The following is a 16270-nucleotide window of genomic DNA, read 5'->3' as shown; positions in this document are numbered from 1 at the left end:
ATATGGTTGACAAAATTAAAATAAATTTACTCTTCCTAGACTAGGTAGATCTTATTCATAAATCAATCCTATTTAAAATTATCGTTCGTTATTATAGGATCTATGGGTTGTACATAGCACTTAAAATAACAGACTATATTAAATAATAACTATATTATAAATTACAGTTAATATATTATTCGGCCGGCTCATTGGTCTAGTGGTTAGTACCCCTGACTGCGAATCCATGGGTCCCGGGTTCGATCCCCGGCTGAGACAAACATCGATGTGATGAGCATTTGGTGTTGTGCTTAGGTCTTGGGTGTTTAAATATGTATTTATATATCTATCTATCTATACTATGTATGTATATCCGTTGCCTAGTATTCATAACACAAGCTTCACCAGCTTAGCATGGGACTAGGTCAATTGGTGTGAATTGTCCAAAAAGAAAAAAAAAATATTATTAGATTATCTATGATATATAATATATAGTATTTAACAATAGCGCAACATTCATTCCAGTTTCAATTTCGAATTGTATTTTTATAGAATATCCACTAGACTCTATAAACAACGTAGGTACGGAATTTAGCTCGAATGCAAACGTATTTTCACTCGGATAAATTAATTCTCGTCACGTCGGCAAATAGGGAAAATCTCTAGTGCATGCTGGTGGTATAACGATGAGCTGCAAGCGGCAATTTTTTTGTACATAACCTATATGGGAAATTGCGAATATGCTATACGAATAGGCTAAAGTAGGAAACAAGAATTTTTGAAAGATCGGACGAACCCTCCAGAATTGGGAGTGCCCATGGGCAGCAGTATCACTTATTAGGTGAGCTATATATTATTGTGCTTTTAAAAAAAATTGCTATTGCCTGGTGGCTTAATCATGCAACGCAACCTTGGTAGGTAAAGGCAGACTTCATGAGAAAACCAACCAAATATTCTACAATCGCATCTCAGATGCGGTTCAGAATTGTACTCAATATTTCAAAGAATGACCAGTGAAATTAACCCTGCAGATGCATGACAGTTGTTCGTACTTGGCTCACGAAATGGCTTTTCTTCAAGTAGCCTAAGTTGTATTGACTAGGAGATACCATTAAATAAAGGTGGCAACAAGAAATGATTTAAATCAAATTCCCATATAATTGTTATGTAATCTTTCTTGTAATAATTAAAACTACTAATATCTGCATTACGCCTGCATTTTGTACCAAACCTCACTTAAAGTATGAAATACTGCAATATTGTAAAAAATACATTATTCAAGCTGTGTTGCAATGCTTAAAAATAATCCCTCAATCTCATTTTGAATATTTATCGCCAAAAAGATAAGGATTATATTTTACAGCGCCACTCGTGAATTTTAAACGTTATAATTATTTCCATATTAATTTGTATAATTAATTCGTGTTAATTTTATACTCTGTTATAAAAATAAATCCTACTAATATAATCTTGGACTAAATAAACGATTTCAGTCAACATTACAATGGGAATAATAAACTAGGAACTCGCTACGGGGTTGCTATGTTGAAATTAATAAAAAACAATTGAATTATTATGTTCCTTGCTAATTTCTGTAAAAGCTATAGTAGCAGCTATTATGAAATTATTACAATATAATTAATTTTTATAATACGAATATTAATTACGAAAATCAAGTAAAAAACTAAATAGATTTTTCATCAAAAAAGCTTAAATACGATTGAAAAGAAACATGACATATCTTAGGCCCAAAAATCAACAAATATGCAATGTTAAAAACACATGTTGTGCATATAAGGATGAAGGGACAATGATCGTTGACAGATAATAGGACTTCATACATAGCATAGTTGCCTTCCAAACAGTTAATCCGGGTTCGTTTCCCGGCCAACGCACACTTTATGTGGAAAATAATAGACGGTTGAAATATAAAAGTCTTTCCTCCAACGTGGGGTTCACAGGCGCTAATTAAAGATTTAAGTTGGCGCCTTGTAGACAGTACCGGTGACCTCATAGCTGGTGCTTTCCTCGCTTAACGAATAAGTATCGCAATACAGCAGAATTATGCCAGCGTTAAGGGTTTAGGTACTTTTATTTATTTTTATTACTATGTAGGAACATTTGTGAAGTGACGTGAGGTGTTGTGTAACATTACAATGATACAGTTCTATCATAACGCCAACGAATGATTAGCATTCCTGCAATTCACGTAATATCATTCTTCATTACCATATTGTATTTCCGAATAGCAAAATTCAAGTTTCCTCTCGGGGCTCGCGAATTTCCATTGCATTGATAAATTTTTGGCACGCAAGGCCATCGATGGAATTTGGGGCATAATACCAGCTCATTATAATAAGGCCCATAAGCCAGGTCAAGGTGGGGGCATGAAATTATGGGACAGGTAAGCTTACGTCAAGTTTCCGGTACCAAAAGTTTTACAAAGTTTCGAGTTTAAAAGTGATTAAAATGTTCAGAAAAGAGATTTAGGCTACAATTTTTAAAAGCCTCTTGCTTTTAAATTTATTAATAAAGTTTTATCTGAAGTTTGAAATTCGTAATTAATGATATTTTTACATCATCTGATAACCGCGAATTTTAATATTTTAAGTGTTATAATGTGAACGAAACCGGTTGTTAAAGCAGATGTAATCAACCAATCAAAATATATAATTTCATCTTTAATTACTTAAAATAAGAAAAAGAGCCGAGCTAGAATAGCAAACGAAGAAATATGTTAGTCCTTTATTTCGTAATGCCATCTTTAATGCGTAAAAGGGAGATAAAAAATAATTGTTGTGTTTGAATTTACAGTTTTGCAGTTTTCTTCCGCGCCAGTATGTCCTCTGTTATTTTAGACTATAAAATAAAATAGCGGGTTATTATTTTAATACATTTGTACGTATGCCTTATGTTCAGTGTTATTTATTGAATTATATAAAAACATTTATTGTTTTTAATTCCGTTTCTAAAAAGTCGTCAAACCCTTTCGCTAAAACCTTTTTAGACAATTTAACGCGCGCTCAAGAACTTTAGCCATTAGCATAAGGGATATGGGACCGCATTTGGGTCAAGTTTGCTGTCCGACGCACAACAAGGTCACACTTTCCTTGCAATTGACTCCGCTATTTATTGGATTACACGCTAAATTGAGTGGGTATTGAAATAGATAGACCTTCAATCCTATTTCCATATTAGGTAAGTGCAAGGGTCAGTTGTGTGCGTGACATTATAGTACATATAAAGGGAAAGAGTATTTTTAACGTTATTATAATAGTCTATGGTTAAGGGGTTACGGTTAGTAACATTAAAAATATATATCTTGCACTTTAACGCGACAAATAATAATTTTCTTAGAAAAATGAAAATAATTTTTTTAAGGAAATTAGATAAACAGGGCCTATACAATCTTCATAACTGTACTTATTAGAAAGGGAAACAATAACATAAATGTTGAGAAATAATAACGAAGACAGAAATAATTTTAAAAATATATTATCACTTTTTCTTATTCCAACTTTTAATTTATGTAAACATGTAATATGCCTAAAAACAAAAATACTTTATAATTCGCAAAAGCGTTATTGTAAATGAATTTTGGTTTGTTTTAGCTCACTGCGGTAGAATGCCGATTGAAACATAGAGTTTTTATATAATATAGTGTCGTCGATAATTTCTTCTTTCAAAGCGCTATAGCAAGGTACATACCTGTCGAGTGAGACCGCAACAAGACTGTAGACGGAGGCGGCGACTGATAATCCCTGCACGTATGGAACTGTCTTGCACATAAGCCAGCCCAGAACCCAAGCTGAAACAGAAAACATCCTTAAATATTTCGTTAAAAACTTTAAATTTACATAGGTCAAAAAAGGAATAAATGTGTAATAAATACACGTAAATGCAAGGCAAAATAGACGTTTTCTTTTCCCAACATTAAAACCCGAAGGGGGCCACCCAATTTTTTTAAGACATTTTATATGATTTGGCAATAACAATACATGTAACACTTAATTTTCACTTGCTACAACCAGGCCCCATTGTTAATAGTGTAATAATCATTTTATGGCAAGACAACGTCCGTCGGGTCAGCTAGTAATATAATTATCATTATCTAAAGTTCTCTTATTCGTTTTCAAAAACGTGTGTTTAAACCTGTATAAACTAATGTATGTAATGTAATGTATCACATCATATGCATAATTCGTTGCATATAATTTGTAACAACGTGTTACAGTAACGGTGTTTTACGAGAAAAGTTATGAATTTAACAATTATTAACATATAAACTATTTAGTATTTGCTATAATATTTACGGTTCTTGTCTGTATAAGAATCTTTAATCTACCAATAAGGCATTGAAAGAAATAAAGATATACTCTGAACAAAGGAAAGTCCTAATTAACGTAGAAATATTTTAAGTCTCAAAGAGGCTTACATAAAGGCACTTCAGCCCCTTAGAAGTGAATCATTTATTAAGAGCCCAAGTGTAATCCTGCATACAGCCTTGGGTTGGGCAAAGCAACAGGTAGAAGGAGGTCAACAAATCAATATTTACAACGGAAACTAGGTCAGGCCACTGTACCTGTGACCCGCGTTTCTCACTCGCACCCACAGATGCACCCATAACTCCATCCCTCTCTCTGGCCTTGCCCCATTACAATACAGAAATGACTGAATGCAATTAAATATACATTTTCCGGATCTTAGTTTTAAATTTTATTTGGATCTCCTAATTGGTTGGGGACTAAACATTTTCTAAAAGAGGAACCCTTTTAACCTGAGGAACCTTTTGAACCCTAGATTAAATTTTATCTGCAGTATATATGTCACCGTAAAATTGTAAACACCGTTAGATTGTAATCTATCTCGCGAGATTGTAAACTGTCGAAAGATTGTGAACCTCAACGAACTGCTTACAATTTAACGTAGTATTATTCGGTAGTTATATGAAATTGTTGGGAAGTAAAATTAATCTGTAATTGACCAAAGAAGTTTGAATGATAACTAAGTTAGTGTAGTACAATCTACCGAATAATAATACGTTAAATTGTAAGCAGTTCGTTGAGGTTCACAATCTTTCGACAGTTTATAATCTCGCGAGATAGATTACAATCTAACGGTGTTTACAATTTTACGTTAACATATATATTATTTCAAAAAAATTTTGAAGTAATATTTGTATTGCAGTTCTATGTGAAGCATGACTATACATATATACATGCGGTTTAAAGGCTGCGGCGGCGCGACATTTGCGTTTCTTTCACTTCTTTTAAATATATATAACTATTAGTAAATAATAGATAGCTATAGAAGTATATCTTAATAAATAAAATATATTTTTCTAATAAAATAATAGTTTCTAATCTCTTGAAATATGTGTACGTGCGACGATGTTAAATATATTATTATTAGATGTCACCTTATTAGTTTTATATTCCATTACAATAACCCTTTTGCATTGGTTTCTTATATAAAACTGTGACAAATTAATAAAATCTCACAAGTCTCCAAGGAATACGAATTTCTTGATAGGCAACAGGACGGTCAGCGATCATTAGTTCCCTACCTTCCAAATGTTAAAAGTAATTCACTGAAATCGAAATTAGAACCGCAGTATCAAATGGGAGGTGGCACCATATTAAATATTGTTAAACGATTATATTTTTTCTTGATATTAACAAAGTACAAAGGTTATAACGGGAAGTTCTTCCACTCGTGTTGTTCTTTCAATTTCCCGCATCCTTTACTCTTTGATTCATTAAAATTCCCTCAAAAACCGACATTCGACGTTCCATATCCTAAAGGGATCGGAACTCGTGCATAATGAACGGCTATACGTAAAATAGAATGGTAGAACAACCTCTAGTTCCCACAGATTGTGAAAAGAGTATTAAACCAATAATTTATGTTAGCCTTAGTTGGCATTTGTTTTATTGATAAATTTTAGGCAATTAGATCCAGCCTCCTTTGCCTTACCTCACTGTTTTGGTTTAACCCTCATGAGTCGAGCGGGCCTAGCATCAAGTGAGATCGAGAAAATACCAATTTACCACACTATGTTTTTTTTTTTTTAAATCAAATTAAAATTATTTATATTATAGGTAACACAATGTACACTAATGAACGTCAAAAATAAGGAAATACATATTAAATGCTTCTAATTTTACATTTACTGCTAGTTATCAAATCAAGGGCGTAGAACAGAGCAGAAGAACTGGCATGTTTTTTTGTTTTATACATAGTTTGTAAGGAACTGCAACCATAACACCATGTTAGACATGACATCTTAAGTAAATAATAGTTTTTCTCTATCAGCAGTAGGCATGTTGAAATAAAAGCACGCACTTACAGTCTCGTGGGAGCAACACGCAGATACATAGTCGAAATAACTAACATCACCGCATACACGAATTCAAGTCCGACCAGTCACCACAAGTGGCACCCGTTCACGAGTATGACGCATGGCCAGCCATCGGCCTCCTCGCCATATATTGAAAATACAAAATTTCAATGTTTTGAAAAAATCCCGGGTTGACCCAGCACCTCATTAGCGAATTGTTTTGGAATATGAAATAAATATATATTTGTTTAATATTTTGTATAAGACAATATATTTCCCTAAGATTATAAACAAACTATATGCCTTAAGCAGGAATTAAATCTTAATCTAATCTAACTAATCTTACTTTAACTTTGCTGGAACTCAGAGGGTTACAAGCTGTATAATCGTATAAGCATACAAAGCAGGCCGTATATATTAATTCATAACGCAAGGTCGCATTCAAATATTACCCCTTATAAGTTAAATACAATCTCAACTTCAAACAAAAGCTTACGGTTAACACAACGTAATAAATTATTACAGCATTCGCGTTCCTATTTCAGATTTACTTATGTATTATTTTCGAACAAATTACCCAAGTGGTTGAGCAACTAGCAATTTCTTTTCTTTATGCGCAACAACTCGTATGGCGAAGGAAAACATCGCGAGGAAACTGGTAAGTCTGGTTACAATGAAAAGACTGATCACTTAGTTCTTTAAAGGAAATATAATTTTACACATATATGAAACAGAGATAGTCTCTATGAATCTGTCCTTTGTGTTATGGGACTACATTTATACAAGAAATTAAACACAATGGTTTATGTGTCATTATAATATATTAACCCGTTGTCCTGTCGTAACTATGAATATTGATTTAAAATTGGTATAATTAACTAAAAAAATATTTCAGAAACAAAGTGTTTATTATTCTTATGCTTTATGATATACAACATATCAAACGCCATAAGGTTTAAAAAAAATTTGCTATCGTAACAAAAGTCAGAATTACTTATTGTAATGGTTAAGTATTCTTAAATTTTCTAATTTTCCGCACAATCTTCTGTTTTTTTTCTTTCATAAGAACCTTCTCCTGACAACAAAAAACACGACAAAAAAGAATTAGCAAAATCGGCCCAGCCTTTCACGCGTAATGCTGTGACCAAGGGAAATAGGGATTAACTTTTATATATAGACTAGTGGACCCGACAGACGTTGTCCTGCATGATATTTCAAGCAATTAGTAAAGCAAAGTATGAAAGTACCGACTGCAGCGCCATCTGGCGGGCTGATTTGTGAATCTAAACCATTCCCAGATCCCCTTGAACACACACAAAAAATTTCATCAAAATCGGTCCAGTCGTTTGAGAGAATTATATATATAAAGATTATATTATTAAGTTCAAAAGGGGGGCATTGTTAATTTAAACATTTCGTACAAACGAGATTAAATTTATTGCCAGTCCTTCTCTGCACGACGCCCTTGATTTGTTTTTTAATAACTTTCATACAGTGTGCATCGTGTTACCTAAATGAATAAAGGCTATTTTGAATACTGAATAAACCAGAAATATTTGTCTAGTACTAACCGAAAAACTCGTGAATTGAAGTCAAAACAATTTGTTTGTAGCATTGTTTCTGCGATTCAATATTTTCTCTGGAATATATTGGTTCGAAGACTTCGAAGGTTGGTATTAATCTTGTACCGATTGACAGACGCTGGAGGCTGCGTTTGTCGCTCAGTATTCACATATTGAATTCTTGCTATTGCGATTCCCGAGATTGTGATTGCATAAGATATTTTATTATTTGTCTGTTTAATTTAATTTTATAAGAGGTGAATCACCAATACTACATTAAAAAGTAGATGTGGTAGAAGAAGAAAAAGTCCTGCTCTTTCGGATAATTTATTCATTTTCAAAAAGAAATTCTTAGTTGTAATAAACAGTGCCTGTTAATAATTAATAGCAATTGACTATGGCTGCGTTTACAATTTACATGCTCTGTGGCGCCGTTTTTTTCAGGCCCAGTTTTTTATCTGCGACATATAATATAATAATATAATCCTGCCTTTATTAAAACACACACACACACCTTTCAGATAACAATTTTTTTCTTTTAAAAAACAATGTACGTTTTAATTGTGTAATGTGTGTGTGCTTGTAATTGGCCCTGGCTCAGTATAATGCTGAGGAGCAGACTGTTCTACAGCGCTGGTTATTCTGCCAAAGACCACAACAGATAGTTAAACAGATACAGATAGTAAAAAATTCAATATCTCTTACTGTAAAAAGTAACGATATTTAAAGGTTCTTAATGTAAAATTTCATTTACCTAAACTAAATACAACATATAAAATCATATTTGACTGACAGACTTGACCATCAATAAAAATCCCAAAAATAACCCCAATAAATGTTTAATATTCCACTCAACACTGAGTCAATTTCAAACGAATATGTCACATTTATTCGAGAACCCAAAGTTAAATGTATGTAATAAATAAGTTTGCAGACGTCTACTTTAAGAAAATCCCGATGAAATGCTGACATCATAGTGCACTGGGGACTGTAAGTCAACCTAATATGTTACTAATTCTCAGAAATTTAGTTCTATAAATATGATAAGTCAGACTTGAGCTTTGAACTCTAAATCATTTAGTGTGGGTCACTTTATTGGTCACACTCTTCTTAATAGCTACTCTAGTTAGTGTAACTACATAGCTGTTTTATGATAAATTTATACGTTGTCTATGGTTTAGTAAATACTACTTTAGGTAATACCGTAGTATTCGTTAGTTTATTAGAAGTCCGAATAGTAAACATTGAAGGGCCTCTAATACTTTACTTCTTTTGTTTTTTAAGAATAAGAGGTAAACAGACTGGACAGAAGTAAACGGAGGCTCATCTGATGTTCGCGCAGAGGGCTCGCGAGATTTTAGGAATCGGTACGCATCTTTCTTGAAGTACCCTAAGTCCTAAGAATGTAGCAGTAAGTCTTAAGTATGTAGTGTTTTTGTTAGTAATAAATGTTATGTCTTAGCATATGTATTTTGTGTGAGCTCTCAGTAGTAGAGAAGTGCAGTAGCTACCTTCAGCGAAGTGGAAATTATAAAGAGCCCAAAGGGCTGCTGTTAAGGCATCAAAGAGATTCAGAAATGAGGCAGTCCAATGCTTTTATAATGCAGTGATACGCACATAAATCTATTACTAGATTAATTTTACATTGATACAATATAGTTAACATTCAGGTGATAGCACATATTATGATGAAACCTTAACCAGACCGTGCAAATCAGAAAAGCAAAAGTCTTTAAGAAAAATAGGTCCCTATTTGGTCTTATATCTCTTACTTTATAATCCTAAAGGTGGTGCGAGTTTGTACGAGGCAATCTAGACATTTGACCTACTTCAATTTGAGAGGATGTAATGCCCCGAAGCGCTTTAACTTTATGGATACGACGGGCTTGTAGGTTTTAGAGTTCCGCGTAACATTTTGGACATTATGAAATACTGTTAATTTGTGCGTAGTATTCCTGTTAATCAAATAAGCATAATATGGTTATTGCCTTTTTTACACAATGTTTGATCTTTAAAAATAAACCTTACAAAAGATTATCTTTAAGGATATAAGCCGTGACCAAAATAATATACAATGCTCACCATCAAAACAAACTTTATGGTTTTTATAAATGTTTAAAAAATAAAATAAACAAAATAACAACTCACAGCTCAAGTAATTCCTTTTACAATTCTTTAAAAAAGTAAGTTATTTAGACGAAAATCAATTTGCTGCCTTTATTATAAACAATATACACAAATAGATATATAGAGTAACATTGTTAGAAAATGTGTTTACGTTTTCAGAACTATAGAAAGTTATACAAGAAAGCTAAAAGAGCTGACGAGGTGATTCTATACTAAAATGTACTAGAAAAGTTTGGCATTTGATTTCTTAAGTTACCTGAGAATCTCATAATTTCGTTTAAAAGCAAGTCAAGCACAAAAACTTTCTGATTTCTCTTAATATATTGAATAGGGCTTATCCTGAATAGATGATAAAAGAGACAAAAAATTAAAAATCAAAACCAGAGTTTATAGATAATAAAAAAAGAATAAACACAAACAAAAAACACAAACACACACAAACCTTCAAACATTATGTTATATTATACATAATATATAAATATTTAGGTGTAAATACCTTTTATTAAATAAATTTGTTATTCAATGTCTTCACTAATTATAGAACTAAAATGATCGTGATTCATGTGCACTTTTTATTTTTTATGTATTCTTTTTTTTTGTTCCTGTTTAGTTTTGTCTTAATAACTATATGTATTTTGTATTTTAGCACTTTTTGCCTTACCTAATTTAATACATTTTTTTTCACAGTGGTTGCCTGGAAGAAATCATTTAATTATGTTCAATTTTTATAATGTTAATGCAGCGAAGTATTAATAAATAAATAAAATAAATTATATTTCTTTTATTATTATGTATACTAATAGGCCCTCAACCATTAGGTTGTGCGTACAAATCACCGCTACGCTTCAATATTTTTTCTTTCTATAAGCATATTCGACACTCGGTTGTAATGGAAAACAAGGGAAAGTGGCTGGCCGGCAAAAATGGACGGCGTATGTCAGGAAGGCTGATCATTTACTATTATTTAATGAGAGACCAACACCAAGGATTGTAACGCCACACTGTTTTTTTTTTTATATTATAAGAAAAAATCGTTATATTGGTCCGCTCATAAAATACTGAACATATTTCGGAAATTCTTCTTACGAAGATCGTTACAAAGTTGATGGCTATAAAGTATAAGATTTTTTAAGCTATTGCATAGCTTCTATCGCGGGCCTGGAGCGTGGAGACCGAATCCAGAAATTCCGTAACGAAAAAAAAACGTGCGCGTTAGAGCGGGACAGAACGCATACTGCGTATTCACATCTCTCTGACGAGATCGATGCAGCTAGTGCGCGTTAGAGTGAGACAGAATATACAGGCGAGTTAGTCTGAGTCTGGTACAGTGGTAGATTGAATTAATTTATCAAAGAAAAAACTTGAATAAATATCAAAGAAAAAAAATACTGCATAAATAAATAACTATACTTGCATAAATTGAAAAAATAATAATTATGCAATAGCTTTACCGCGGCAGTCCCCGAGTGCCACACGTTTTTTTTTATTTACTAACCTTTTCGATACTAAGTTTGAAAGAATTCACAAGAATTACAGAACCCTTCAGATTTTATAAGAAATTTTACTTGGCAGCGTCATTATACTCGTATACTAGGACACTTACTCATCCCTGAGATTAAAAATACGTTCCCTATATAAAAAACGTTTCATCTGGATCGGCACTAAATTGGATTTTTAAAGCGTTAAATTGTATAATAATTAATATGAAATTGGAAAAGCGGCGATATGTGATGGCTGTTAACCTATAAATAGATAAAAAAAGGGTGCGTGTACTTTAGTGTTGCCCAAATGCAAGACCAAGACGAGACTTAGGCCAGTCTTGGTATTGTCTTGCGTCAATACACCTGGTCTTGGTCTTGGTCTTGGTATTGCGCTCTCAGTCTTGGTCTTGGTCTTGATCTTGCAGCAAGAGTCTCGCAAGTCTCGCAAGACTTGCAAATACCTATTTGCCTATTGCTATTTGTGGGGGCTTGCGGGCTATCCTGGAGCATTCACCAATGTACAATGTTCATCAACCAATAATAGCAGGCAGGCTACAGGCATTGTGTTGAGATTAGCAGATTTCATTACAGTGTGCGTAGGTACATTTTTTAGGCAATTTGTCGTACTCGTGACTGGCGCGCTTTTCTACGTAGGTACTGTCGTTAAAGTATGTGTAAGTAAGAAACGATGTAGGTACCTACTACAACAAAATTGTATTCCTTAGAAAAATAATCGTCGTACCTACACGACGATTATTTTTATTTATTTAGTAAATCATCGCTGAAGACAATAGTCGCTACTAGAGTAGGTACGATAGAAGTTGATAAACCGACACTGCAATTCTCGATGATTTTAAAACAAAATGCGTAAAGCAATATGACGTCGCTCATATTTGGAGCTTTTCCACGTTTCAAGTTTGTTAAAATCACCCACTTCCAATTTTGCAGTGCAATGTTCTTTAAAAAGGTATAATAGGTAATCTATATATATAAAAATGAAACCCGTTTTCCGTTGTCACGACATAACATGAAAACGGTTTGACCGATTTGTCTGATTTTTTTTAATAATATACCTTGAAGTACGAAGATGGTTCTTACGGAGAAAAATTAAAATAAAATTGAGTGAATCAGTCTAAAAACAACACTTTTCTATATTCCCATACAAAATATTCGCAATAATACTTAAAAGTGAATTTGAACTTTAATACCATAGCATAAAGTTCAAGTGTTAGTGGAGGGGTTCCGGGAAGGTAAATTTTTTATTTTTTGACATAATGTATTTGTTGTCTTATCAATTTTCTTTTTTTATCTTACTAGCTAGACCGGTGTCCCGAATAGCAGAATAAGTATTTTAAACAAATAAAGAATCGACTGTTAGGCGGTACGATGTTCGCCAGGCCAGCTAGTAATAATATAAACTAGGTATATTTTTATTACTTACAACAATTTTTATAAAATCTACCTATCCTTACTACTACATTCTTCCTTGCGAGGACAACATAATCTATTTGCGTCCGTTCTGAGCACCCGGAAACTTATTTTATTCTTTAGAACATGGGCAGTGGCGGCGACCTTTGACATGAAAGCGACGGCGGCAACACAAAGTCTAGAAGCGGACTAAATTTTTACCTATTTTGGTGGGGTTGTCAATGTTGGCATTAGCACAGAAAAATAAAATTAAGTAAACACAACGTTTATCCACTTTTTAATAACTAGGTATCCACGATAGAATATTTTTTCTACTAATTTCCTAAGGGTCGATTCGACCAAACTTCAATTTATACACGAGTAACTATACCAAGAATAATCTATTCCATGATTTTAATCTCGAGTAAATCCATAGTCGTTTGTCCACGTAATCGATAGTATAATTGCGCTAGGAATAACAATACGCGAATAGCAAGAAAATGGTGAACGAAAATAAAACTGGGCAAATAAATGTTATTCTACAACGGGACAGTGTAAGAGCATACATCATGTCAACTCGATTTTGCCGTATTATAGTGTGAAAAAGTAGCTTTTAACAGGTGTCAAACGACAACAAAAAGTTTTTATTTCTTGTTTGTTTGAGGCTTTCGTCTAAAAAGGAACTTCTCTTGAGCCTAGTTGAATTTCATTCTAATATTATAGAAAATAAAAAATCTAAAAATAAATAAATAAATACTAAATTGTTTAAACGTTTCATTATACAATGCCAGACTATTAATTTAGTGCGTTGCGTTGACTTGAAATTAAAACACAGAATACATATTTGTGAAATGACAGAAATCAGCTGATTGGACTGACTGACGCCATTAAATTATTCTAGGAATAGCTGTTATTCCGTGCGAAACGGCGGTATAGTTGCAATTCCCGAATAAGCCCACTATTCTTAGAATTTGTAGTTGGTAAAACGTAAAATTTATTTACTCTCGATTAACTGACGATTTATTCTAAGATTAAGATTTACTCTTGTTTGGTCGAATCGACCCTAAGTACTCAGTCTAAATATCTTTTTCATAATTTTTGTTTTTCAATAATATGTTGTGTGTAATTGAATGGTAAACTCTAAATCTTACTAGAGAGCTTTTTTAAAATAAACTTATTGAAAGCACTGACATGGCATATACACTTTTCAATCTTGCTGCTCACATTTTAGTACCTAGGTATCACTCACTATCTATCATTTACCGATATTAACAATGATTATTTCGAAATCAAAATATTCGCAATTCAATAGATGCAATACCTACTTAGTTATTAATTATCATCTCGCCCGACAGCTTTTAACGCTGTAGTGTTCGAATTCAAGCCAGTGTGAGAATGTATTTAAATAAAAAAAACTCAGAGCATTCAATTTATACCTACCTACTGCTGGGACATCTTCAAGGTCATTTAATTTTATACTCCTATACCAACCCTACCAAAATAGGTAAAAATTTGTGTGCCTCTGTCCGGCGGCGAACCTGTCGGCGAATGCGGCGCTCAGTGTCAAATGCTGTGTTACACTTGTTGCAAACCGCGGCGTCTTTGTCGGTAAATTATCAAATAAGTAGGTATTTAATACACCGACCGACCAACAGTTTATTCGCAGAACGTCACATTTCCCCAATCAACTTTGAACCTTAATTCTTTAGCGATAAACTTGAAAATCTGTTGAAGAAATTTGATAGATTGTAGTAGCTTGATGTGCTGGCGTCTGTACCATAATATTGGCTGCCGTAGAAACTGTTACTAGACCTACTCGACTCGCTGTTAGTTTTAAATTTTGCTAAATAGAAGAATAATATAAACTTTGAAACATAAGTTTCACACCTACATGATGTTTATATAATTTTGTTAACTATAATTTTAAGCACACACCAACCTACGAGTACTAACGTTAGATCTGCACATTAGACATAAACAAGCATAACATATTATTATAGGTAGATACCTACAAGGTATGAACTTTGCTAGAAAGTTATTAGGGAACAGATTTGTGAGTATTAACACGCTACCTACTTAATAAATTGTTGAAATATAATAAGTACTTACCTACCTAATCAATACAATACGTTTCAGGGTGCTTTCAGACGAGCGGCACGTTGCCAATTACAAATACAACTGCAGCCCTTAGTTTAGTGTTATGATTTGTGATACCTACGGTTTTGATACTGGGGAACGTTTCTCAAAATCGGGATTGAAACCAAATACCTACTTAATAACGCCCAAATCTCAGTTTGTCTTAACTGCAAGACGCAAGAGTCTTGCAGGCTTAAGTATTGTCTTGCTCAAGTCTTGCAGGGTTCAGTCTTGGTATTGGTCTTGCTATAATAAGGCGGTCTTGGTATTGGTCTTGGTCTTGCAAAAACGCAAGAACAAGACCAAGACTGCAAGACCAAGACCGATTTTGGGCAACACTAGTGTACTTATGTACGCGCGTAAGAAGTTTTACTTCTTTGGTATCTTTATTTTTTTTTTAATAATAAATAATTAATAATAAATATTTAACGTACATTAATAATAATAATTATTATTTTTATTTATTATTTTATTATATTATTCATTCAATTTAATAACTAGGTATGTTTCAAAACCTTTTAACTAAGTAACAATAGGTCTTTGTGAAAAAGCATTGCTAAATTTCTTTGAAAAAATAATTAAAACTCCTTTATTTGTTTAAAAGGTCTACAAAAGTCATTATGGTCATTCAAAATTCTTGGCATAGCTGCTAACTTCACGCATATTTTATTTATTTTTACTTGTAGATTGTCTTATTTCCATCTCGCTCGCGCACGCTCAACTTCATACTGATAATTTTGCGCGCGCATCATAAAATTTCACTCTCAAATTTTTCATAACGCGCCTAAAGAAGTATAACTTCAAAAATCTTAAGAAACCAGTTTAATTGGGGATTGTTATCAGCCGTACGCCTCCTGTACTTTTAATTTCTATAAAAAAAACAATCAAACAGATGTAATCTGAAGCCAAGAACTCATATACATATAAAATCGCAATATATAAGCACAAATATTTAATTATTTGTGATGATTTACATAAAGCTTTCGCGAGCTTATAAAGTTCTTAAACAAAATGAAAAATGTGCATTGTATAACAACACAATAGAAAATCTTCGAGACATTTGTTAATTAAACACAACAATGCTTGTCGATTGAATGAATCCTATTTTGAAAAGACTATTCAAATGATATTAGATATTTAATGTATCTTGATTTATAAACAGATTAAGATCATTTATTATTGTTCGTTTGTGCAATTAAGTATAAAGTCTTAATGAAATATTAATAAACAATATTTCT

The 16270-nt window shown here is 32.8% G+C and overlaps 1 protein-coding gene across 1 annotated transcript in view; it reads right to left on the bottom strand.

Moving 5' to 3' along the window:
• LOC125057703 (neuropeptide SIFamide receptor-like) overlaps positions 1-16270 on the bottom strand; it is a 103844-nt gene that overhangs the window by 45954 nt on the left and 41620 nt on the right. The window contains exon 2 of the mRNA XM_047661529.1: positions 3688-3787. Coding sequence (XP_047517485.1) covers positions 3688-3787 — 100 coding nt within the window. The remainder of the gene's footprint in view (positions 1-3687; positions 3788-16270) is intronic.

The sequence above is a fragment of the Pieris napi genome, chromosome 17, assembly GCF_905475465.1.
Source record: "Pieris napi chromosome 17, ilPieNapi1.2, whole genome shotgun sequence".
NCBI classification, from domain to species: domain Eukaryota; kingdom Metazoa; phylum Arthropoda; class Insecta; order Lepidoptera; family Pieridae; genus Pieris; species Pieris napi.
The sequence above is the reverse complement of the archived record's forward strand: the minus strand, read 5'-3'. Positions and strand labels throughout refer to the sequence as shown.